We start from the raw sequence: 27,369 nt of genomic DNA, 5'->3' as shown, positions 1-27,369 counted from the left end.
ATACCTAGTAAGCATAAGAGCTAACAAAGTTTTTTTATCAGAAAACACAATAGATACCGCAAAATGTTCAATTTCTCCATTTCGGGATAGCATGTTTCAAGTCCCGATTAAATGATTTTACGTTAAAATTTATTTAATTTATATTTAAATGGGAATAAGCCACAATTAAAGGTTAAAATACAAATTAAATATAAATTAATTCAAAATGCCACAAGAAAATAGCTTCAGAACAAAATTTATTTTGTTTATATACTTCAAGACTCCAGTGTATAATAAATAATCAGGTGTAATTTATAAATATTTCATATAAAAACGCTTTGCAAAAAATATATCTCTAATCAGGACGATAAAATATCTTTTACTTTAATTTGGTATTTGAACGCTGTATTTAATTATGGGATTTTAACGTTATTGACTGCTACTACCCTTATAGTTACATTCATGCATTTACACGGCAACAAATATGCAAAGACACGATGTTGACTAGCAGCCGAAGAGCTGTTATGTTCATCTACTCTTGGATTCTAGTAACGTGCCTCCGAGCTGTTCTATTGATTCCATCTTTGACAATGTATCTCTAACTATGTATAAATTGCAAACATAAATTTGTTGTAGTTATATTAGGTATATATTATTCAAATTGACTTGGAACAAGAAACAAAGCGAATAATGTAGAAGTCTGTTTATTGAGACCTTGATTGTATGGTGTTTGATTTAAGCTTTTCTTCTAATTTCTCTTTTTCAAGTATATCAAGTTGAGGAGTTGCACATTAATTATATAGTTTATTTTTTCACGGATAAGGAATATTCCAAACTTGTTCAGTTTTTAATACATTGAATCCTTATCGAATCGTAATTTTTAACGAAAGTTAATCTTTCTAAACACTTATTATATAGTTTTGTTTATGTGAATTGTTGACTTTGTTTTGACTTCGCTTCATAAATTATACTTTAAATAAAATCCAAGACAAATAACAGACAACCGCCATAGTAAAGCAGACAACTGAAAAACTGAAAAGACGTAAGGAGACTATCGAATAAAGCCAAAAAATTGGAAAATTGAAATAAAACACAGGAAATTCTTACTGAATACAGGAAAGAAAAAAGAAGAGCGAAAAGGGAATCTTGGACGAGGTTTTGCCAGAGTATTTCAGATATACCTACTAGCACTAGAATCCGCAAGATTCTTTCCGATTCCGATTTTTTCGTTAGATCCGACACATTAACCAGGCCTTTTAAAAGACATGATAGCACTTATACAACCTGTAACCTAGGAATAACCTGCTATAACCCCTATATGGAAGTTAGTAGGGACCAGCTTCCATATAGACAGACAACCAGAGATACTAAGGGTGTACACTTTTCTCTTTGTTCTTCTTCTTCTTTCTATTCTTCTCCATTCTATAATAACATTAGTCTTTCAAACCACTTTCTCCTTTTCCTTCCGAACAGGAACCAGACCCTCCCCTAGGTGTATGTCGTTATTACGTATGGATCGTTGGACAAGCCCCAAGACCTTCTACAAGAACACTCTTCCAGACTGCGCAGGATATCCCCATATTTAAGATTCAATTTGGTTTCAGAAATAATTATTCCACTATAGAACAAGATAGTAGTATACAAACGCGGTACAGGTGTTTGTCCCTACAATTCTTCTGATATGAATGCTTTCAAGCTTTTCTTCAGTTTCTTATCATATTATGTATCCATTCTTAATTCCGATATAATCAATCTTTTCCTTTTCTAATTTTCTTTAGTTGTTTCATTCTGTCTTGTCATCGTTTTACTTAATTTTTTAATTTTCGCTTTTCTCCCTTTATCTTCTTGAGTTGTTTAATACTTTCAGTTTGTTATTGGACTGAAGCTATTATCTTGCGGTACTTTAATGCAATTTATTATTTATTAAAATTTTAAAGTAAAATTGTGGCTTATCTCTATCAAAAATAACAATTTTCAGTTTGTTTTACCTTATTCGTCATTTCTTCATTTTTATTTATTACTTTTTGCATTATTTTAATTTTTAAAATTTTAAAATAATATACGGTAAAAATATGTCTAATACTTACAGACTATCGAACGTATTTCGATTGTACTGGCCTATTGAATATATTAACGTCTTAAGTTTTTGCAAATCTTTTTCAGTGCTACTGAAGCTTTAAAATCTTAGCAACAAGCAGATACCTCCTCTTTGCTTCTGTTTCAATTCATGCTGATTGAGGCGTCTACCTCAGAGTTTTTACTGTTTTAGAAAGTTTGTTTTTTTAACCAGTTTTTATACATAGTGCTGTTAAAAGTAAGTAATAATTTCAAATTATCTTATAAACATTTCTAAAATTATACAAAGATATATATATATATATATATATATATATATATATATATATATATCGAATTTTTAGTTTTATTTGAATATTTACCGGTACATTTTGTAGTGTATAAAGACCAAATTAAATTAAAATACCTAATTTTTTTTATGTAATGTCAATTCGCCACGTGTTAACCTTTTTCTTCTTTGTATTTGATTCCTATTCTTATTCAACTACATATTTTTCGGTATCCATGCATTTTTATTTAATTTATACTATTATAAAGTTAAAAGAAATTTATTCTTTCATTGTTAACTTGGCATGCCTTAACCATTTTTTCTTTGTATTTCATTCGTATGTTCATTCAACTACAGAGTTTATGTTGTGAGTACGCTCCCGTAGGAAAAATGTTTTTAATTCAGTTTCTTTGTGGATTTTTGTTCAAAAATGTCCCCTTTAAACAAATCTGATGGGTGCCGGGCGAAATTTTTGGGCAGAAATTGTTTAAACAATTTTTGGGCAGATATTTTTTACGCAATTTTGGTACACAAATTCCAAAAATCACCTTTTTTGCTTAAAAAATATTTTTTTAAATTTATTTATCATTTTAAACACAAAAGGTAAAAGGTCTCCTGTGATTTTTCTCTAAAGTTGCTGCTTTCGAGTTTTAAGCGATTTAAAATTTTAAAAATGCGAAAATACACATTTCAAGGCTTCAAAAATCTCATAAATAAGTAAATTATTATTTTTGAAGTTTCCACATGAGTAAATTAAAGTTTAAACATTCAATGAAAAATACAGCAAAGATTCCATTTCACGTACAAATCGTCTATGTATCTGTTTATACGTATTTCGCTTTAATAAAGCTCATCAGAACAGTTATTCATAGGCGTTCTCAACGTGAAAAATAGATCTTTCCTGTCTTTGGGAAGCAACAATAAAATGGCTTCGAAACGGACGCAATAGCGACATCTGATATTAAATCCGTAAAATAGTTTCGAAACACAATTCAGATTTCTGCTTTAATCTAAACCTTCTATAAATGCAAGGTATAACAGACGTTGATAAAGATGTTAATAGAGACATGGGGAATCTAAAATTTGCATTCCACGACATGTCTCCTTAACTAAGCAGAAATCGTTAGCGAATTGGTTTCTTGTACTCATACAGAGTAGATCCGAATAAAATGAAAAAGACAGCAAAGATTCCATTTCACGTACACTACTGCTAAGTGTGTACAGCGGTTGCGGCGATACAGGCGTGCGGCACGTAGAAATATTTGTTTAAATTTAAAAAATTAATTCAATACAAATATTACGTACAATTTATTAAAAAAAAGATATTTCTAATTATTTTTATATAGACATATAATTAAAACAATTAAAATTAATTTTTTATAATGCTATAATAATGTAATTTTTCTTTTAATATACGTGGTGACTATATTATTGAATGTTTTATTACAGTGAAATACATTAAGCAATATATAATTAATTTTCATTGAAAAATATAATAAAATTAAAATATAATATTAATTATACATCGTTTTCATTGTCAATAATTTGAAAATTTTCGTCAACAGCAACAGGAATTCCATCTAATAAGCTGATTTCTTGTCTTCAATAGAGTCGTCTTTAACATTTTTACAATTCTCTGGTGTACATGCACATACTGCGCAGCATTCTAAATTATAGGAAATACAATTACAATTTTTCGTAGAACATTTTCCGGTACATGAGCAGAAATACTTTTGTAACATATCTAAACTAGTTTCGCCTTCAAAATAATTAAAATCGAAACAATTATTTTCCATTGTCCAACCATGGGTTAATGGATCAAGAGATGAAGTAATATTGTTTTTTGCTTGAATCCATTCATTTATTTGCCACTTTGCTCTTAAGTAATGTTGTAATAATGCTGGTTTCGAAGGTGGTCATTTTTCATTAGATGCATTTTTTTTAGCGCCTACAGCACCTCAACCGCTGTACACGCTTAGCGGGATACTCTCGAAAGGCATATTCGAAATATTTATGTCCACGTTTTTAGCGAGATAGAAACCATTTATCCTTGTCAAAATATTCTAACTTATACTCGACGGTTTAAAGATTATAAAGCTATTTGTAAAATTGCAATTCATTTAGTAGTTTTTTAGAAAAAAAATCCCAAAAATCGCTAATTACGGCATTTTTTCAACAAAAAAAAACAAATAACTCGAAAAGGAAGCATTCTTCGAAAACTTATCAGAAAAGTGTTTATTTTGATGAGATACACCTAAAAAAATTGATTCCGAAACAATTCGGTGAAGTTGCTTTTTTGTATAAGTAATTTGTTAATGACAATTGCCGGCCCACTTGTAAAAATTAAAAAAAAATACATTTCATCTTGGAAAAATATATAGAATCGAATAAAAAAGGTTTGGTGCATTAGAAATACAAAAAGAATTTTAGTCGGTTGATGCTCTGCTTATAGGGGTAAACCGCTCGCCTATAAACTGTGAACTTTAGAGAAAAATGACAAGAATAATTTTTTGTTTAAAACACAAAAATCTTAAAGCGGATAAAGGTGTTTTTTTGAATTTGTTAAAAAATTTTTTTTAAACAATTTCTGCCCAATAATTTCACTTGGCATCCTTTAGATTTTTTTAAAGGGGACATTTTAAAACGAGAATCCGCAAAGAAACCGAATCACAAACATTTTTCCTACGGGAGTGGTCCCACAACATAAACTAACAGATTTTTCAGTATTCATCAACTTTAATTTACAGTCTAGGAAAATATGTATTTTTCAGGAGTTCACAATAACAAGATATTTAACCAAGACCAAAATTGACGCAATTGCCGAGTTTTTCTGTTAGCATATACCTATTATAAGAAAACCTTCATGTTTTCTATAGAAATTGCGGTGTTTTTTAATTATTAAAAACAAAGTTTTACTTACCGATAAACAGGTATTTTTATTTATAATATAAACATTTTATATGTTAAGAATAAAAAACATTCAAAATGGCGTATTCCAATTTTTTGTTTTAAGTTAATTTGTTGCTTCAAAATCGGCAAAATAGTTAATTGTTTATAACTTTGGTAAAAATTAAGTTGTTTTTTCATGTATTAGCAGATAAAATATTTATATTTAAGTACATATATAGATACCTTTCTCAAGGATTCTCAATAAATAAAAAATAATGCCGAGTTTTCTGCAAAAAACGTATTATAGATATGTATTAATGAAAACTTCATCAAATATCTGTCTATTTTGAAGTCCCTGGACTGGTATTAAGTTAAAATAATTTATATTTTCAACCCGCTACGTGATAAATTTTATTAACTTGTGATTTAATTCATACTATTTAACGCGTATTTATAAAACATATGTAATTGTTTTTTGTATTACACTTTTTTTATACAAAGTAGTTTTTTAGTTTTGCAAGTCTAGTATAAAAACTTTTTATCAGTGAAATTACACCTTCGTTCTGAAGATTTGCCAATCGTATTTGAAAGTTTTATCTTTTAAGTTTTAATAGTAGGATACGTAGTATAGAAAAAGGGTAATTAAAATAAATTTTTCTTTCGTTTTCAGCTATTTGTTTCTAGCCTTCTACATCTTTTATATTTTTGATATTAATTCAATATTACCTCTATACCCAGTTTTCTTTCTTAAAACACGAGATTTTAATTTTTTTCAATGCTTTTTATTATATTACATAAAGGAACTATTTTTTTTGTATATATTCTTTGAATCAGTTTGAAAAAGACGTGTTTTTGTTGAATTCTGATGCATGTACAATTTAGCTTTTTATCTATATGCCTATAATATTTATTTTCAAATATTTATTATTCAGATATTATTTAGTTCTAGAAGTTTCACAGGAAAACAGTTCTTTATTGACAACCTTTATTCTAGACGCTCTCAATCGCAATGGAAACTGAAGATTTGTTATGGTTGGTTTTCTATACCAAAAAAAAAACTACTTAAATTCCCAATGTCAATCTTTTATATGTAGAATGCTTAGATTTACTTTACATAGCAGAGGGTGGTCATTAAGTAATTGTACAAAAAAGAACCGTAGATTTTACACTTTAAAATATGACGATTTAAACCAAATTGCTTTAATAAAATGTTGATATTAAGAAAGATACAGGGTGTTAAAGTGGAAATTTAAAATTTTAATTTTCGCTATAACTTTTACGTTTGTAAACATTTATGTATCAAAATTCATAACTGGGTACTATTAAACATAAAAAATTACAATTTGGTGCATGCTTTAATGTAGCTGATAGGGGGCGCCACATATGCTACATATGTGGAATACATTTGCACATTAATTTAATACAAAACGTAAAATGTTTGATGTAAAATCCAATTATTCTGTTATTTTGTCAAATCCTACTATTTTATCCTGCTAATATGTTTATTTTATTTAATATTTCGTTAACTATTAACTTTATTAAAGGCATTTCATACTAAAATTCAAAAGTATTGATATTTTTGTCTAATTTTCTTTCGTTGCCTGGAGTAAAAAGCAAAAAAGTTAAGTGCAAATGTATGCCACATATGTGGCACATGTGGCGCCCTCTATCAGCTACATTAAAGTATGCATCAGATTATAATTTCTGATGATCAATAGTACTTAGTTATGAATTTATATACATAAATGTTCACCAGTAGCGCACCTAGAATTTACCTCTGGGGGGGGGTTTTGGTTGGTCACCAAATTTTTTTATGATGTTACCTCCATTTTGAGTCCTTAAAATGTGTAAGTAACAGTGTCGAAATAGGGTCTGGGGGGGGGTTTAACCCCCAAACCCCCATCCCCCCTCGGTGCGCCACTGATGTTCACAAACATGAAAGTTATAGTGAAAATTAAAATTTTTAATTTCCACTTTAACACCCTGTATCTTTCTTAATATCAACATTTTATTAAAGCAATTTGACTTAAATCGCAATATTTTAAAGCGTAGAATCTATGGTTTCTTTTTGTACAATTACTTAAGAACCACTCTGTATAAATATACATGGATACATTTTTAATAATGTATATTTTAAACGCATCTTGATTTTTGATCATTTGGACTGATTTTTTTTATTTGAAACTGCTTCAACCACAAGGGTTATTAGCAATGGTCGATTTTACAGATAACATAAATGTAAAAAAAAGAATACAATTAGATTTTGATGATTAGTCCTGAGGAAACCAAAACAAGTATGGTAGGATTGTGGTCACTATGTTCACTTAGAACGTCTTTTATTGTTGTAATGCGCATTTTCAAAGAAGTAAATAAGTTCTTCCTGTGTTAAGTATCCATTGTTGAAGTTTTCTTTAAAGAATTGACTGGTGCATTTGGTAAAATCTTCTACTAGGTTTCTGTTGTTTCCCTGTTGAGTTTTTGGTTTTTTGCTTTGTGGGTTTAGTTCAACGAAGGCATTTTCGTTATCTCTTATGGGGGAGATATTATTTCAGATACGTTTGGTTTAGGGTGCTGGGATGAGGATGTATCTTGATCTAAGGTATCCATTTAAGTTTCATTGGCTAGGTCACAGTTTACCGGAATATGCTTATTTGATAGAGACGTAATAATTTTTCTAGACGTTTCAGCTTCAGTAAGAGAAGATTGTGTAGAGGAATTTATCGGCAATGGACTGATTTTGTTATGTGAGTAACTGCTGTTTTAATTTATGTTTTCCAATATTTTTTTTTACTTAAATTTTAAATAAAATAAATTTTCTATGCTGTAAAAAATATTAATGAGTCATAAACTAATGTTAGTACATTAAATATATTGTAAACTTTTCAGTTTGGCTAGTTGAATATTCCAAGTGACTTTTCCAAGTTTGTGATTTGCGTATATACCTTTTCCAGTTTTTCTAAAATAAGGTTAAGGTTAGGTTAATGTTTGATCTTCTGTAATTCTGATTATTTTTTTCAGTGTTATTTGCAGTAGTTCTTCCTGCAGTTACCTGTTTGTACTATCTTCTAGATGTTTTCTGTTGGGAGATATCTACATATTTTTTTGTCTATTTTTTTTCTCATCTAGATAATAAGGTTATTTTGGAGATGACTAAAAAGTGATCTGACTTAATGTCGTTTCCTGTGAGAACTCCCCTGTACTAGTGAATTCAGTTTTGTATTTGCAACAACATAGTTTATTATATATCTGAATCATCTTGCACACCTTGGACATTTATGTACAAATTCTCTAAATTTAACCCAGTTTGTTACAATTAATTAGCATAAAAATTATTTCAGGTGAGAAACGATGAAGTCTGCAGTACTTCTTTTAGCCGTGATGACGGCCACTAGAGCAAATGTATTTAATCCTTTGGAGAGTATATCTGATTTAACCAAGAAAGCTACTGACGCAGTAGAAGGCCTAACAAAAATCGGGGAAGGCAGTACAGCGTCTATACCCGACTCTCTAAAAGTTCCTAGGAAAACAATAGAGGAACTAGTCCGAGCTGAAGAGTATCCAGTCGAAAGTCATTATGTTACCACTGAAGACAACTATATTCTAAATATGTACAGGTAAGATCTCTTTAATATAATTTCAAATAATTTAAACCTTTATAGCCTAGTACTATCCTTGTAATTTGCAACTTTTTTCTTTGTTTTCTTTGTAACTCAAGCTGTGTTTCATATATTTCCATTTAATTTCATTTGCACTTTTAAGTGGTTTCTAACAAGTAATTATTGTTTTTTTAATAATCATGTAAAAATTTTACCTATAAATGTTTTGTGTTTTTAACTACATTGGTTTTTAATTTAACTTTTAAAATAGTTAATTGTTATGTGACCTATTTGATTCTTGTACCTCCCTCCTGATAATTTCTATGTTTTCTTATGTATCCACTTATGTTTAAAGATGCTTTATGGTTTATCACAAGGCATTAGTTTTGAAACATGAAAATAATTAAATTCTTTACTTTTTTAGTACCGAATTTTTATAGGCTGCTTGTTTATTTTTTTGTAAGTTTGTCACTTCAAACACTTCCTAGAAAACAATCGGATGAGTTTCCGAAAAGCTCATATTCTGGTCCATATCCATTTACGCAGTGATCTGTTTTATTGCGTTCATCTATACTCTAATCTGGCTTCATTTTGTTTGCATCTTATTCTGTCCACTAATGTTTGAAAGTCTTTCGTTTAAGCCATTCGAGAATCAGCAGTCTACTGCTGTAAAGTTTAATTGAATATTTAAATATTTCATATGACTTCTAAATATTGATCTGTTAATAATTTTTTTATGGGATCTTTATCTTGAATTTGGGCAATTAATTTTGTGAAATTATCTGCCGTCTAAATTTTAGACGTAACGGCAAATGCATATTTGGTAAAGTGGTCTACAAGTAACTGGAGGTATTTTTTTGACGATCGACTGCCTCCTCATGATGATCTTCCTATTGTATCTAAGAACATTATCTCAAATAGTTCTTTTGACGGACCCAATTGTGACAAAAGTACATATTTTGGACCTATTATTTTTACGGCAGATCTCGCATTTTTGTCAGATAATCTTTGCCAGTGAATCCGTATTTTTAATGTAGTAAAAATTTCTAATTTTATTTGTTATTTTACCAGCACAAATATAACCATAAAATTTGTGAACTTTTGATATTAACTCTATTCGAAAATCTTTGGATAAAATTATTTTTTTTTCATTCTTCCTTAATTTATAAAATACATCTTTGTTAAAAATTATTCCCCTTGTATTGTCTATCATTTGTCGATTATTGTTTCGATTTTGTTTTATTTCTGTTAGTGTAACTAGGTTTACTTTTCTTATAAATGTTTTAGCACTTTAGCACAGTCGGCTTCTACATTTTCTTTTCAGATTCATCTTTCCAAGTTCGTAATTCCCTTAAGGGGCTTATGATCAGTAGTAACTAAAAAAATTCTTTAATCGAAAAAGTAAGCTACTGGTTTCATTTCTCCATCTCTTTGTTTTTGTTTCAAAACTGCACCAATTTTTAAAATACTTGCATCTGTATATATATAGTTGCAAGACCATTTGGGTCAAAATCGATAGAATAGGTCCCGAGTAAAGGATAATATTAACCCTGTCAAAACCTGTTTGGCAGCTCAAAGACCACTGAAATTTGATATCTTTTCTAAGTAAATTAAGTAATGGCATTAATAACCTAGCTGAATTTGCTATATATTTCTGGTAAAAATTTACTTTTCCCAAAAACTGTCGTATTTTTTTTTCTCGTGTCTGTTGCTGGAAAATCTTTAATTGATATTCAATTCTTATATAATGGACAAACTGAATTGTTCTGCACAATATGTCTCACCTCCTCTCTTGCAAAATTACATTTTAGTAGTTTTAGTCCAAATCCCTCATCGAGAACTGCTTCCATGAGTCTTCCTAAGTGTTCTTCAAATGATAATGAAAATATTAAAATGTCATCTATGTAGTTTATACAAAATGAGTTTATATGATGTTTTATGATAATATTACTAAAATTCTTTGAAATATGGCTGGGAATGTTGTAAGCCCAAAAGCTAAACATTTCCATTGCCATTGACCATTTTATGTAATGAAGACTGTCTTATATTTATCTTTTATCCGAGCTGGAATACAGCAAAAAGCTGAAAAAGTCTAAATTAATAAAGAATTTAGCAGTACTTGTTCTGGCTGAAGTCTGGGCAATTAATGGAAAATGTTAAGGTTCAGAAATAATTAATTTGTTTTATTCACGAAAATCAATCCACAATCTGGCTTTACAGCCTTCATATTTTTTAAGAGCTAGTGTAATCAGGGCTTCAAACTGTGAAGCTGATTAAATTTGCTTTTAACAATTTTCCTATTTGATATTCTATTTCTTTTTTGTCATCTATTTTGCATCTATAATGCTTCTTTGCAACAAATTTGATATAAATGTTTAATTTGTGCTTTATTATTTTGAACCTGCTTAATGATAAATTTATGTTTCGCAAAAATATAGTCATATTTATTTAATAATTTTGCTTCCAAAAGCTCCATGGGAATTACCTCATTAAAGTTTACTGAATATTCTGTAATATTAATAATATTATTAAATTTTTCAAACTTTTCTTCAATATTTGCATACAATCTTTGATAAACTTCTAAATTAAAATTTTATTTCATTAAAAAACACAAAAAGAATCTAATTCAAGTTAAATATCAGATCCAAACATATTCCTTCCATATCTTCAGGAATATCTAATCTTAACATTTATGCCACCTTCGAATTCAGAAGAGGAACATTTGAGCATGGGTCATAAGCTCAAAAAAATTCTTTATTATTTAGGAATATTTTTAATTTGATCAATGGCAGCAAATCTAGCTTTTTGGTCAGTTACTGTTTCATTTATTGTTTCCTATATTGTTTTTCTATCCCTTTGTATTAAACGGCATACTTCTTCTGGATAAAACCGTCCAGGGAATTCTTTTTTATCACAATATTGACAAGGTTTCTTTTCTTTTAATTGTAATGTACATATTTGATTTGGTAAGTATTTGGTCAAGAACCGATTTTGTTTGTGATTTATTTTTTGGTTTTATAATTAAACTTTCCAGTTTTCGTAATTCATCTCTCAGTTTTTCCATTGTTGTACGTCAGCTCTATCAATATTATCTTGTATATAAATTGGCATGTCTGACACAATTAAATCAATTAGAGGATCAATAGTAAAGTCATTTTTCACATTTAATATTAAATTTTCTTATGAAATGCATATCTAACAAGACCTATATACCTAGAAGAATAAGCTTCCCTATATTTCTGCCAACCTGTTTCACAAAAACTTTCTAAAAAATTAATTTTTCGTACATTAAAGCTATTATCTAAGCCAAATGTCAATATTTTTGATTTAAATAATTCCTTTGTTATTCCATCAAGGAACAAACGTAGAATCTTAGACAAGGAAAGAGAGAGGAGAGGTAACGTTCATTTAATAAACCTTCGAAAAGTGAAGCCAGTTTCGATGTGACCGCATGTTTTGTGACTGTACGTTGCCCATTACTACCTCTTGCAGGGTTACCAGGTCTACTAATTTTTCAGTAGATCTGCTGATTTTAACTTAAATTTACTGATTTACTGAAACACTATATCGATCTACTAAAAAATATTCAATGATAAAATCATGTTCAAAAAGTGATCATTATGTCAGTGTTCAATTATAAATTAAAAAAATATATATTTATTGATATATATCCATTATTCTCAATATACTGAAGAAATAAAATATGACCTGGCAACTGTTCTGGTGACGGTTGGTGCCAATTTAGGCTTCAGTCAATTCCATACGATTACGCGTTCCCTCTCTTGCCTTATCTAAGCGTAGAATCATAATCTTGTTTTAATCAGCATCTACTTTACAACCAAATATTCTGATTCGAAGCTCTTGAGTCATGAAGTTACTAGAATACTTTTTCCATTAATATTTCGAAGTACAAAATCATCTTGTTCACAGTTCTTTCTTTCAACTTACGGTATATTTTATATCACTAAACTTTTGGATTAACTTAATTAATGACTGAGAATATTTAATTGCTTCTGTCTTCTTTACACTGGTGTTAAGGTCTGTTGTAAATACTCATTTTGCAAAATCACATCGTCATCTGTATCAAAATTAATCTCCTTCAAATGATCTTCTAATGATAGTACACATCCTGAAGGAGCTTCTTGTTTTCATAGATGCTAATATTATATCCTTTTTTAGATGGAATTGTTGAAAATGATCATTTTAAAGTTGCTTTTCAGCGGAAATTTCTAAATAAAAACGAGACCTCGTTGGCCTTACATCTTCGAGATGTAAGCTTCGAGATAGCTCTTTTATAAATTTTTTCATTCTTGTATTTTATCGTTGGTATTATAAATTAACTGTCCGTAACTATTTATGACATGGCAATGTTGTTTTTTTATTGACATATGAAAGTTCTTTCACTTTCTTGTACATCTCAAAGGAATCTTACTGTTTTCGGAATTTCTTTCCATGTTATATTTATATTTTGAGTAGTTAGTTGTGTTTGGTGTATTTCTAATAGTTTTTTTTGTTTAGCTTTACAGTAGTTCTATCTTTATTCTACTTTAATCTGTTTTTAGTAGACCTAGGTTGGGTTTTGAGTTTTACATATTTATTCACCTTAATTTTTGTGCGAATATTTGCCACTACTGGATTGTGGTTGATGTTTGCATCAGTACTGGGATACATTTTTAATCTCTGGTATATCTAATATAATAGGTGAGTCTTCTACAGCTGGCGCCGTTTCTCGCATCCTAATTTCATGCCTAATAAGCATCTGGCGGTCATTGCATCTTTGACATCTTCTCTCCATGACCGTCTTGGTGTACCTGGTTTTATATCTTTTTTGGCTATCTATTTTAAGGCATTCTCTGCAGTTAAATAGAATATTGTCTATCTTCTTCTTAAAGTGCCTATCCGTTCCGGATGTTGGCGATCATCACGATCATCACGTGATGATATTGTCCATAGTCTATTTAATTCCGTATTGCTTTTTGTGTGCACTGCTGAAGTCCAGATGCCTAACCTCCATGGAAATAGTTTAAGCCTTTGCTTACCATATTTTTTTGGCAAAATTCTCTTTTATTGAAGGTATTTTGGAAGTTCATCATCATCATCTTTGGCTCAATAATCCTTTGTGGATCCTGGTCTGCTCTAAGATTTGTCGTCATTCTGTTTAGTTTCTAGCGGCCAGCGGCCTCTTGTCATCTTCTGATTTTTAATATTCCCAACCACCTAATTTGCTGTCGGCCTCTGCTTCATTTTCCTAGAAGTGTTCCTGTGGTTAACTTCTTAGCAATCGTATTGTTTGGCATTCGTATTATGTGTCCAGACCATCTAAGTCGCTCTTTTAATGAACTTTACATTTTGGAACTTGCTTCTGTCTATTTTAGCATTGACGTGGCTTAGGACGATGTTAATATCTTGTTTCTTTGGTAATTTTATGTTTGTACATTTTTTTACGATTCCTCAAGTACGTCATGTGTTTTATCATTCTGTGGTTGGTGTATAAACCTGAATATAATCTTTGTAGAGAGTTACAAAATTTTAAACTGCATCTATTTTAGTTTATTCTTAATTTCTAAGGTACACTTGATTGCAGTTTAAATGACGATGTTGTGAAATTAGATTTAAAAGGTGTAATTATCTTATTCTGTTTTTACTTTTAGTTAATTTTGAATTAACTTATTTTCTCGCATTTATGTTTTATCTAAGTTTAGTTTGAATTAAAAAAAAACTTTAATTTTTAGAATTCCTTATGGAAAAACTGACAAAAAACCAACAAAAGTGGTGTTATTGCAACATGGACTTTTGGCATGTTGTACAGATTGGATTTTATTCGGTAAAGAACGAGGTTTAGCTTATATGCTCGCTGATCAAGGATTTGATGTTTGGCTAGCAAACTGCAGAGGTAACTATTATTCAAGGAATCATACCAAACTCAACCCCGACAAAGATGCAGAATTTTGGGACTTTAGTTGGCATGAAATTGGTATGTACGATATCCCCGCCATGATTGATTATATTCTTAAAGAAACTAAACAGGAAAAACTGTATCATGTTGGACACTCTCAAGGTAAATATAAAGATATTATTTAAATATATTACACTCTTCACTATATTTTTTACACTATTACGTGTTTGCCATATGTTTTTTTCCGTATTCTTAAAATTCCTTGGATTGCAAAAGTCTCAAACTAAGAAGTGTTAACACGAATTGGATATGACAATAAGCTTATGGACACAATTAAAATAAGAAAAATATCATGTCTGGGCCACATACTTCGAAACGATAAATAGTCTTCTAGACGGCATTATGCAAGGAAGAGTAGAGGAAAGAAAAAGCCTAAGAAGAAAGAACAAATCTTGGCTGAGGAATGTCAGAGATTGGACTAACTTCAGTGTTGAACAGATATTTCATGTTGCAAAAGATAGGAAAGCGTTTAAAGAAGTTATCGCCAACCTTCGTTAAAAGACGGCACAATAAGAAAAGGAAACTGCAATTTTTCATGCTGAATCTAGATTAGATTATATGAGGTCGTTAAGGCCATGCAGTCTCATCGCATTTCAACCTTTAGAAATCTTTTGTGCATAACTTAATCTAGTTAAAATCTAAGATGCCAATACTTCTAATGAAGTTGATTAGCTTTTTAGGTGACTTATTTCCTATATCAGAGGGCTCTAAACTGACTTCTACTAGGAATTTTAGTCGTTTACAGAACACTGCTACGCATATTATGCTGTTTCTTTTTCGTTGTCACAGAAACGACAACTTTCACTATCTGATTTGCCCCATTTTTTTTTAATGATATCTCAGAGGGCAGTGATCAATGAGAATGCCAATAACCATTTTAATATATTTTTTACTTATTTCGATAAGGCGGTATGTTACAGTAGGCGACACTCTTATGAATCTTTTTGCTTGCCTTTGTCCTGATGTGTTAGACCAGTGTGATCTTTGTTGATTTAGTTCCCAGGTCCAGAGTTCTTTTCCGATGTGGCTTTTCAATAGTCCACAGAAGAGTTCTGGTCCCTGGAGTGGAGTATTAGCTCCTTTTTTTGCGAGGCTGTTATCTTCATCATTTCATGTAATTCACTCGTAACCTGGTACCCACATCAAATATACTTTGTTGCGTTCAGCCAATTTCTTGAGGGATTGTCAGTTAACTGACTTTCACTCACAAGTTAATGACTTTAAAGCCTTTAAGGCGGCTTGGCTATGTGATAAAATAAAGTATTTTGTCCTACCAATGTCTTGGTTGAGACATACTTGGACACTAATATCTATAGCATGTATTTCTGCCTGAATGATAGTTGGGGCATTTCCAAAAGATTTGGATAGCCTGAATTTGGGCCCAGTTACTCCGACTTCTCCCTTTTCATTTTCATCTTTTTCTGGTTTCGGTTAAACTTCTGATCCCATTTGACGGTTTTTTGTGAGCACTTAATATTTGTGTCTATCGCAGTTTTATGGCGATAGTTATTGCCTCCCTCCTTATGCATAACTACAAGGGAGGAAGGTTTAGCATCGCCTAGAGCCACAGTGGGTCATGTTGACATTTCCCCTGTGATTCTCAGACAAGCTAGTTGCTTCACTTTTTGCAGCTTGGCGTTAGCTGTTGTTTGATATATTTTTGACCACCATACGAGTAATGCGTGACCATTGGCCTAATAATCGTTTTATATGAACAGAGGGTCATTTTCGGTTTCAGGCCCCAAATGTCTTATAGCAGGTCCAACTTGTAACCAAAGCTATCGACAAGATTTTTTCGATATAACTATTCCAGGTGAGTTTTTGATCTAGGGTTACCCACAGATATTTTACTTCTTTGAAATAATATCTACCGTTCTTAATCGGAGCCTGTAAATTGTATTTACGTCTACTTGTTAAAGGCATCACAGTCATTTTACTGGGGTTGACATTTAAGTCCTTCTTTGAGCACCAACGTTTAATTTCGTTAAGATAAATTTGCATGAGGCTAGATAGAGTCTGGTCTTGGAGATAGGTCTTGGAGCATCCTTTAGGTGATTACTTTGTGGGTCATCCTCTAGTATTTGTTTAAAAGCCAGGAAAATGAGTCCTCAACAGCTCTCTAATAGTTTCCGTTAGACTCTCAGTACGTTTATCTACAAATGTTGTAAGTTTTTTCTACTTAAAAACTTCAAGAATAGTGTTCTCCTTAAACATAATAGCTTTTTACTGTATTTGATGATATTTGATGTTTTCCACATTTATTTTAAATTGAAAGAGGCTATGAGCTGCTTTTATGTTTGCATTTTATTCATTACATCAGTATATTTTACGTGACACAAAATCGCTTGTCTTTACATTTAAATCAATAATATTTAGAACACTCTATAATTATGTAAACTGTGAAGAAAAAATAAAAGTTTATAATTTGTTGATAGGTGTTAGTTTAACAATGTTGCATTCTTATAATTGATCGCTTTCTTTAAATACAGGTACAACTTCATTTTATGTGATGACTTCAATGAAACCCGAATACAACAAGAAAATCATTCATCACATCAGCCTTGCGCCTGTTGGTTTTATGAACCATCTTAGCAGCCCTGTAATTCAGTTCGTAGCTCTTAATACTCTTCCATTTGGAACACTGTTGCAGTTATTAGGACGTAATGAATTTATGCCCGAAGACGGCTTTCTTAATTTGTTCACCGATGTTTTTTGTTCGAATACTGGTGCGAGTAAGGTAAGTTATGTACAATTTTTATTCATTTTTCTACATCACCTTTGATCGCTATACTTTGAGAATATACTTGTAGTGTTGCTGTTTATGTTCACATTTTTTTTAACAAAGATATTACTCTTTTGTTGTTTCTTAATTTATTTTCGTTACTTACTCCGTGGCATTCAACCCTTCGTGGGTTTTAACCGACCCGACAATATGCGTCCATTTCTCTCTGTCTTGTGTTATCTCCTTATCCAATTCTCCACGCCCATACCTTTAAAGTCTTCTGCTATATTGGCTCGCCACTGGAATCGAGCTGGTGGTTTTCTTTCAGTTGGGACTTGAGTCTAGACTGGAGTCTTCTTGACTTTATTTCTTTTATTATTTTGGCGTCTCGATATAGTTTTTCGAGCTCTTTGTTAGTTCATATTATGTGTTGTCCTGTTCCTTCATCAAGCATGGGCTCAGATCTTCCTTAGGATTTTTCTTTTCCAAATATATAGTCGCTCTTTGTTGTCGTTGTATCTCTTGCCAGCTTGTATCCTGTTTATTTCTTGTGATCTGTTATCGTCTTCAGTTGTTCCAAGATACTTAAATTCTCTGACGCACTCAAAGTTTAAAGTTATATATTTAGTTTTGTTTTCACTGATTAGGAGCCCCATCTTCTTTGCTTCCTTCTCGAATCTGACGGAATTCTCCTTCATCCTTAATCTGGTGTTTCGTATTAGATCGATATCGTCTGAAAATGCCAACAGTAAGTTTGGTCCTTCTTAATGAAATACTGTAGTGGGGGTTTTCGACACCTGCACTTCTAATTATGTGTTTCAGAGCTAAATTAAAACGTAGTGGTGAAAATGCATCTCCTTGTTTTAGTCCATCGTTTATTTCATATGTCTGTTTCACCTTACATAATATCCTTTCCATATAGATCCATATCAAGTTGACTAGTTTTTTTGGAAATCCAAATTCTTTGCTGTCCACAATCTAACTCTGCATACTCTATCAAATTCCTGTTTAAAATCTATAAACATCTGATGCTGCTTACGATCAAACCAGCATTTAGTCATTATCTGTTTTATTGTAAATATCTGGTCAATAGTAGAGCAGCTCAATCTAAATCCGCAATGATAATCTTCAACGATTTTTTCTGGTTCTTTCTAGCAAAATGTTTGCAAGGACTTGTAGGTGGTATTTAGGAGCGTTAGTCACCGGTAGTTAATACATTGCTTTTGGTGTCCTTTTCTCTGGATTGATAGTGACCCCTTCTTTTCGTTCATCTAACTTTGTCTCTTCTCACCAAATGCTTTGAAATTGCTTGTATATGGATCTGTACAACGCTTCTCCTCCGTGTTTTAAGCACTGTGTGGATATACCGTGGCGTCGCTGCGTGGTGCCTTACTATTTTTAAGTTTTTTAGTTGCCTGGGTTACTTCTTCGTATGTCAGGTATTGGTTTTTTATTTCAGCTATATGCACTTTAATTTTTGATATATTTTTGCTAAATTGGTCATTTAACAGTTGATAGAAGTATTCCTTTCAGATTTTTAGGATTTCCTTGTCATCAGTAATAAATTGTTCGCTGTCGTTCTAAAAAAGTTTCCTGTTCTTGCTTGATACTTTACCTTGATCTCTGAATCTCATTTAAAGAATCGTCTTACTTGATTGTTTTTCTGATTTTTCTATATATCTCTGATGGTACTCCTTTTTTTCCTTTTCATAATTTTTCTTGCCTCTGATCTTGTCTGTTTATAACTTACACTATTGTTATGCGAGGGATTTTTTAGCATATCGCTTCTAGCCATGTTTCTTTCCTTTATGGATTACAAGCAATCGTCATCAAATCATTTTTTTGCTATTCTCTTTTTGTGTCCTAGTATTTCATTAAAGACGCTTGTAATAGTTAATTTTATATTTTTCTGCCATGTATCATTATTCCTCAAAACTTCGGTATTCCATAATATTCTTAGTGTATTCTTGTGGATTTTTGGGACGCTATTCTTGTTCTTATCTTTGTTTTTACCAGAAGATGATCAGTGTCTCCATCCGCCCCTCTTAGGCTTCTTACATCTAAGCAGTCAAATGTATTGTATGTCTGTATGTAATGTATGTCTTATTCTTTTTTGTATATTGCTATTTTGCCGCCAATGGCATTCAACAAGATTCTCAAACCGCAGAATTCCTTTACTTCTCTTGTATGTTTTTCATCAGAGTATAAATATTGTTTCTATTTTTTTTATTTACAATTAAGGCGCATCAACCTATGTGGTTATTAGCGCCGCTCATATATACAGATTTTGACATACATAAAAAATACTTTTGTTTGCTGCATTAATTTCTGTATATCAATGGGATCTATTGTTGGGATAGTTCTCTTCGTTTTTGAACGTGTATCCTTAGTAGGCCGTATAAAGCATTCAGGAGTTTCAGGTGGTCTAACTGTTTCGGAGAAAGATGTTTTGCTCTGTGTTTGCAGTGTAGGTTCTGTGCTAATTGGTAAAGTGATCAATGACTCATTAGTTTTTGATCCTGTTTCATTAATGTTTATACCTTCATTTGTAAGCGGGTTATCGTTTTTGGCCTTGGTTTATTTACATCTACATCTTTATTTTTGGATGGTTTAGATTGAGTGTCTTGTACCAAATAATTTGGTTCTGAATGGATTTGTGCTGAGTGTTGTGTTACTTCGGTTATAATGTCTGCTGTAGTCACTGTGTTATTTATTATTGAACTGGAGATATTGTTTTTTTTTGAGGACAGTTGAGGCGATATGGTCAATCTTTTTACAAATATAACAGGAGTGTTGGTCTACAGACATAAAAATTCTATAGTTTATATTGACATGACAAATTAACAAGGATTCAGAAAGTATTAGGTCCACTAAAGGTGAAATATATACCTGTCTACGAAAACTTAGTACGTGTTGAAATTAGGGACGAGATGTGCCAATTCTAAGGAATAATAAGGGAGACATTAGTTATTTTCTGTAGTTCTGATTCTGGAGTATTATGAGGAATTGTTGGACATACATTGGATAATATTAGTCGTTCACTAGGAGTAATTAATCTTCTTCCTTGTATTATTTGATTGTTTACCATGATTTTTCCTTGAACATTGATAAATTTGTCAACTAATTTTTCCTTAGATAAATAAATACAAATACTGTTGTTAGCTATATGAGAAGAAAACAATATATTTTTTGAAGAAGTAATTGATCCTAGTGATACAAGATAATCTTCTAATTTTACATTTTCTAATAAACTAAATACAAGAGCTTAATTTCTGGATGGAAAATTAAGAGTTCTGGTTACTGATGAGTACGATTTTTTAAGTGTTGGTGGTAAAATACAGCTCATTTCCTAAGCTAATTCGGAATTAATATCATCTATTTAAATAAACTTTGAAACTAGTCATTAGATCTGAATGCGGTTCTGTATCCAAACTATAACAAGACAATTAAGCCGGTGCAAAAACAAAAAAGATAAGAAATTCTTGCTTGTATTTGAAATATTCGGTGGTTCTTCTTATGTCGTCAAATAGATAATTTTGTTTATTACTAATAATTGATATAATATAAGCTGACTTACAGAGTCTCTGATGTTACTCCTACTTAGGAACTTCACCAACTCACTCTTGTAATTTTTCAACGGTTTGTTTCTATTTGTATTTTTGTTTTTAGTATTTTTATCCTTTATGATCTGTGATGTTATGTAGTTATCCTTGCTATAGTGTTTAATTTTAAATTTTTATTTTAAATCATTTGACTCTTTGAGCTGAGTACATACCAAATATGAACCTAAAATTATTTAACTTCTCCATGTTTACTACATATTTATCTTTTTTATTTTTTATTATCTATTTATTGGTAACTTATAATAGATACTATTTTTGACTTTATAATATTCTGTAGACTGAATAAGCATTTGTCTCCAGGTGAAATTCTCGCAGTTACGCCATCACTGTTTTTATTTCCTTCTGTAACTATTGATCCCAAATATTTGGAAATGTTTAATCTTTTAAATATTTGCCCGCTCAAAAATATATGAGTGCCTCTCATTTTACTTTTTCCCAAGTTGTTTTCATGTACTTTGTCTTCTTCTTTAAGTTATATCTCCGCGACGAAGGTTGGCAATCATCATGCTATTCTGACCTTCGAGGCAGCTGCCCTGAACAATTGCCTTGAGCTGCAACCAAACCACTCTCTCAGGTTCTTCAACCAGTAAACGCGTCTTCTTCCTACGCCTCTCCTACCCTCCTCTTTTTCTTAAATTATGAGTTTCAAGATGTTGTATCTTTCGCCTCTCATCACATGTCCGAGATATTGCAATTTCCTTTCTTTTATTGTATTTTCCATTTTCCTCTCTCTGCCTATTCTCCTTAACACTTCTGTATTCGTGACTCGTACCCATGGAATCCTTAACAATCTTCTAAATGTCCACATTTCAAACGCGTTAAGTCGATTTATTGTATTCCGGTTTAATGTCCATGATTCAGCTCCATAGTAGATATGTGTACATAGCATTTAATTAGCCTCATTCTGAGGGCCAATGTCAGATCTTTGCTGCATAAAATATTTTTTATTTTCACGAAGTTGGCACGTGCTTTTTGAATTCTGACTCTTATTTCTGCAGTATAATCGTTATTTTCTGTGATTATCGTTCCCAAGTAAGTATTTTTTTTTACTCTCTTAATTTGCTGGCCGCCTACCGTTAATATTTCGTTTGTATTGTTGTTCTTACTAATTTTCACGAATTTGGTTTTTTTATGTTAAGAGAGAGTCCGTATTCTCCTTTAAATCTTAATATTTTGTTCATTATTCTTTCTAGTTCTTCCAAGTTGTCGGCTATTATGACTGTATCGTCGGCATACCTAATGTTGTTAATTAAACTTCCGTTCACTTTTACGCCGACTGTCTCGTTTACCAAAGCTTCTTATATGATTTCTTCAGAATAATCATTAAACAATAACGGCGACAGTATGCAACCTTGCCTGACCCCTCTCCTGATCTCCACTTCTTCTGACACTTCTCTTCCAATTTTCACATTTGATCGTTGGCTGTAGTATAAATTTGATATCAAAGTTACATCCCTCACACCCAGATTCTTGTTTTTGAGTACTTCTATAAGTCAGTCATGTTTTACCTTATGGAATGCCTTGTAGTCTATAAAGCATACATAAAGATCTCGATTAACATCCAAACATCTTTGGGTCAGCACGTTAAAAGAAAATAGTGCCTCTCTTGTGCCCACTCCATTCTTGTGCCCACTCCTGTATTCTATTATGGATGATTTTTAGCAGGGTTTTTAAGGTATGTGACATTAGACTGATCGTTCGATAATCACTACATTCTTTGGCATTTACTTTCTTTGATAGACAAATAAATGTTGATGTCAGCATTTCACGTGGAATGATTCCTGTGGAATAGATTGTGTTCAGTAGTTGGACTAAAAGATCTATGTTTTTTTCATTGACCAGTTTTAGCAATTCACTTGGTATTTCATCTGGACTAGCAGCTTTATTATTTTTCATGGACTTTACTGCATGCATAACTTTTGACTTTGTTATTTCAGGTCTCTCGTCTTGACTCTGATTATCTATATATATATATATATATATATATATATATATATATATATATATATATATATATATATATATATATAATGAACCAGAAGTATTTGTTGACAACGTAAGGAAGTAAACGTTAAATAGTGGGTTTGCAGCAATAAAAAATGAAACGAGTACTCTTTTAAATTTGATATTGGTCATCTAAATGAAATGTTCTCCTATTTGTTACTACTAGATAAATGCAATAATAACACAAACAATAATTTATCAATTGACATTTAAAAGAATTTTGTCAAAATAATGTCATGTATTTATTTAGAATAATTAAGTGTTTTTGGATTTATAGTAATTTTTTAAAATTTTTAAACATAAAAATAGTTTTTATATATTGAAAAAAGATGAGAGACTATGATAAATTTTATCAACATTATAATACATCTTCGTTGATACAACCTCATTAAGTTTGTAAGTAGAAACATTTTTTAATTAATTATACCAACGCCAACAATTTATTCATCACATTTGTAGCTCCCTGATGAAGGACATAACCAATGTCCGAAAGTTTGGAATAAAAATTTAAAAGAGTACTCGTTTCATTTTCTATTGCTGCAAACCCACTATTTAACGTTTACTTCTTTCTATATATATATATATATATATATATATTTTCCTGTCTCTGGTCATGGAATAATTCCTCTATATATTCTTTCCATCTTCCTAATTTTTAATTTTTGTTCTGTCTCCATTATTCTGTTTCCTTGTTTGTCCAATAGTATACTTTAGGTATTTTGTTTTGCTACCCAGCTAATTCTTTAACTTTCTTATGGAGATTGAAGTTATCATATTTGTTTTGTAAGTCTTCTATTTCTTGGCATTTTCCAGCGAAATAAGTCTCTTTAGCTTCTCTGATTTTCATTCTTATTTGATTATGCAGCTGTTGATACTGAGTTATGTTAATATTCTTTTGCCTTCTTCTGTTCTCCGTCATTTCCAAGATTTCTTCTGTCATCCAATCTCCTTTCTTGCATCTGGTTGTTGTGAGTTATCTGAGACTTGGTTCGATAATTGCATTTTTAAAGAATTGCCACTGTTGTTCTACATCACCATCAATTGATTCCGGTATGGATTCTAGGTTTGCATTAATTTCTTGTTTCAGTTTTTCTTTGACGTCTTCTGATTCTAATTTTTGTATGTTCAGTTTATCACTTTTGTAGCTTTTTTGTATCTTTTTTAAGTGAAGTTGGAATTTTGCTACAAGAGGATTGTGGTCCGACGCCACGTCTGCACCTGGGTACGCTTTCACCGATTGTATTCCGTTTCGGTATCTGTGGTTTATTAAAATATAGTCAATTTGGTTTCTAACGATTTTATCGACCTTGTCAGCTGGCGATTTCCAAGTGTAAAGGCGTCGTTTAGGCAGTTTGAAGAAAGTATTCATTACCGCAAGATTATGTTCTTGGCAGAATTCTCCTCTCTCATTTCGAACACCGAGTCCATATGGTCCTACAGTAGACTCACATCTTCCTTCTCCAACTTTGGCGTTAAAATCACCTATGACTATTGTTATATCTCTAGATGTTGTATTTTGTAGGGTGTTTTGAAAGTAATCTTAAAATTTTTCAATTTGTTCCTCTGTTTTATCGGCGGTTGGCGCATATATCTGAATAAGGTTTAATTTCCCATGTGTTGTCATAATTTGTATTAGCATAATTCGATTTGGTTGATCTTTGTAAATATTGTACTTTCTCTATCTATATGAATTGTCATGTTGACAATTCATTAATATTAAATTTATCGGACAGTTGATTTTGAATTATTACTTTTGCTTTGGTGTTAGTTAGACATAGTTTTACTAATTCGATTACCATTTTTTGTACGTTTAATTCTTGCATTATTCTATATAATTCATTTCTAATTATTGAGTCATACGCTTGTTTGAAATCTACAGGAAGGTGATGAAGTTCGGTATTCTGTTCGTAGAATTTTTCCTGCGTTTGCCTGACTGTTAACATTTGGTCTATAGTTGACCTTCCTTTTTTGAATCCTCCTTGATAATACTCTGCTTGTTGTTGCTGTTGTTTGTTCCATTATATTGTTTAACCTTCCTTCAAATGTTTTGCTAACTTTGCATAGTTGACGTGCAAATAACCTTTTTGTTGGTTTCGTGTTTTATAATGAATATTTCTTATTGTTACAGTTAATATGCAAGAACGTACTATTTCTAATGGCTGGATTTAATGCAGATCAAATGAACAACGATGACATCCCACCGATTATGACATATTACCCAGCTGGAGCAGCAACCCGTCAAATCATTCATTACGGACAAGAAGTCAATTCTCACAGATTCTGTAGGTACGATTACGGGCTTATGAAAAACAACAAACTTTACTTAGGCCGGCTTACTCCACCAGATTATGAATTGAATAAAATAACAACAAAAATTACTTTGATCTTCAGTAAAAACGATTGGTTATCATCTGATATAGATGTTGAAAGATTGGAAAATGCACTTCCAAATGTGGTGAAGATTGAGGCCCCGCTGAAAAACTGTAATCATCTTGATTATCTCTTTGGCAAAGATGCACCAAGGCTAATCTACCCGCTAATTACCAAAATCCTTACAGAAAATTAATGTTCTTAGAAGCAGGGATTTTTAAACGTTGTGTTGTTTTAATTTGTATTGTGAATTTTAAATATTTTTATAACATTAGTGATACTTCACATCAAAAACATTTTTTACTTCTGGTGTGAAAATTATGTATTTTATTAAAATTTATATTATTCAATTTACTAAATGAAAATTTTTTAGATATTGTTTCAAATAAATATTTTAAATTATTTTTAATCTGTGACTTTTATTCTTATATCCATACCCAAATACTAGATCTAACTTTATTGAACATGGCAGTAATTAATAAATTAGGTTTTGAAAAAATACGAACAAAAAAAAATAAAAATGCAGCAATAGGAACCAAAAAGTCTTCTTTTTCTTCTTCTTTTTATATAGACATGACTCTTTCTATTTTTCAATGTACCTCTAAGTTGTCGTTCCATCGTTTTCGTGGTCTTCCTACTGATCGTCTTCCTACTGGGGAACCGCCTCTTGTCGTCTTTACTACTCTATTTGTTGTCATTCGGCTTATATGATCGTTACATTCTACTCTTCTATTTCTTACCCAGTTCTTGATTTTCTCCACCTTGCATCTATGTCGTATATCAGTACTTCTAGCTATGTCCCATAGTGTCTTACCATCAATTTTTCTAAGTGTTTTCATCTCTGCTGTTTCTAACATCGTTTTTGTCCTCTCTGTATCAGGTCTTGTTTCTGCTGCGTATGTCATTATTGGTCTGATGACTGTTTTGTAAATTCTGCCTTTCGTTTCTTTTTCGATATTTTTATTTCTCCATATTGTTTCATTTAGGCAGCCTGCGACTCTGTTTGCTTTATTCACTCAATCTTCCACTTCGGTTTCGAGCTTTCCGTAGCTAGATAATGTGATGCCTAGATATTTAAACTCCATCACTTGTTCTATTATCTGGCTTTCCACCTCCAATTTACATCTTAGTAAATTTACTGTTATAACCATGCATTTTGTCTTTTTTGGGGAAATTAACATGTTAAATTTTCAGGCGTTTACATTAAATTGGTGCAGCATACGTTGTAAATCATCTTCACTTTGAGATAGTAGTATTGCGTCGTCTGCATAGCAGATTATTTTAAGTTGTTTTTCTCCCATTTGGTATTCTTTTTCAGTTTTTACTATTTTTATTATTCCATCCACTATCAGGTTAAACAATAGAGGACTCAGGAAATCTCCCTGTCTTATCCCATTGCCAGCTTCAATAGGGTCGGTTAGTTCTTCTTCTACTTTTACTTTTATTGTGTTGTTTTGGTATATATTTTCGATCGTTTTGATTATTCCTAGGTCTAATTTTATTAGGTTTAATTGGACCCGGTTAAATGCCTTCTTTAGGTCCACGAAACACAGATATGCCGGTTTGTTGTATTCTAATGATTTCTCTTGCACTTGCCTCATTATAAATATAGCGTCGGTGCATGATCTTCCCGACCTAAAACCTTGTTCTTCTGCTAGTGTTAGAATTTAATTCAGTTTATTTGTTATCACTTTGGTTGTTAATTTTAGTGTTGTGTTTAATAAATTAATTCCTCTGTAATTTTCCGCGTCCAATTTGTCTCCCTTTTTGAAGAGAAGTATTAGGATGCTTGATCTCCATTCTTGAGGAATTCGGTTTTGTTCTATTATTTTTTGGATTAGTTTTAATAGTTGTTTGGTCAGATGTGGTCCTCCGTACTTTAGGAG

General features: G+C 31.3%; 1 protein-coding gene across 1 annotated transcript; it reads left to right on the top strand.

Annotated features, from left to right (window-relative positions):
• Positions 1 to 2,153: 2,153 nt before the first annotated feature.
• On the top strand, positions 2,154 to 25,892 carry LOC140448107 (lipase 3-like). The gene is made up of 5 exons (XM_072541175.1): positions 2,154 to 2,293; positions 8,551 to 8,826; positions 14,541 to 14,866; positions 17,254 to 17,501; positions 25,242 to 25,892. The coding sequence occupies exons 2-5, from the start codon at positions 8,561 to 8,563 to the stop codon at positions 25,677 to 25,679; spliced, it is 1,278 nt and encodes a 425-aa protein (XP_072397276.1). The 5' UTR covers positions 2,154 to 2,293; positions 8,551 to 8,560; the 3' UTR covers positions 25,680 to 25,892.
• The last annotated feature ends 1,477 nt before the right edge of the window (positions 25,893 to 27,369 follow it).

This window comes from Diabrotica undecimpunctata, chromosome 8 (assembly GCF_040954645.1).
Source record: "Diabrotica undecimpunctata isolate CICGRU chromosome 8, icDiaUnde3, whole genome shotgun sequence".
NCBI classification, from domain to species: Eukaryota; Metazoa; Arthropoda; class Insecta; order Coleoptera; family Chrysomelidae; genus Diabrotica; species Diabrotica undecimpunctata.
The sequence above is the reverse complement of the archived record's forward strand: the minus strand, read 5'-3'. Positions and strand labels throughout refer to the sequence as shown.

Coding starts and splice junctions, on each gene's coding strand:
- LOC140448107 (XM_072541175.1), top strand. CDS start 8,561: ATGAAGTCTGCAGTACTTCTTTTAGCCGTGATGACGGCCACTAGAGCA. Junction 14,867..17,253: donor TCATGTTGGACACTCTCAAG/GTAAATATAAAG, acceptor CTTTAAATACAG/GTACAACTTCATTTTATGTG. Junction 17,502..25,241: donor CGAATACTGGTGCGAGTAAG/GTAAGTTATGTA, acceptor TTATTGTTACAG/TTAATATGCAAGAACGTACT.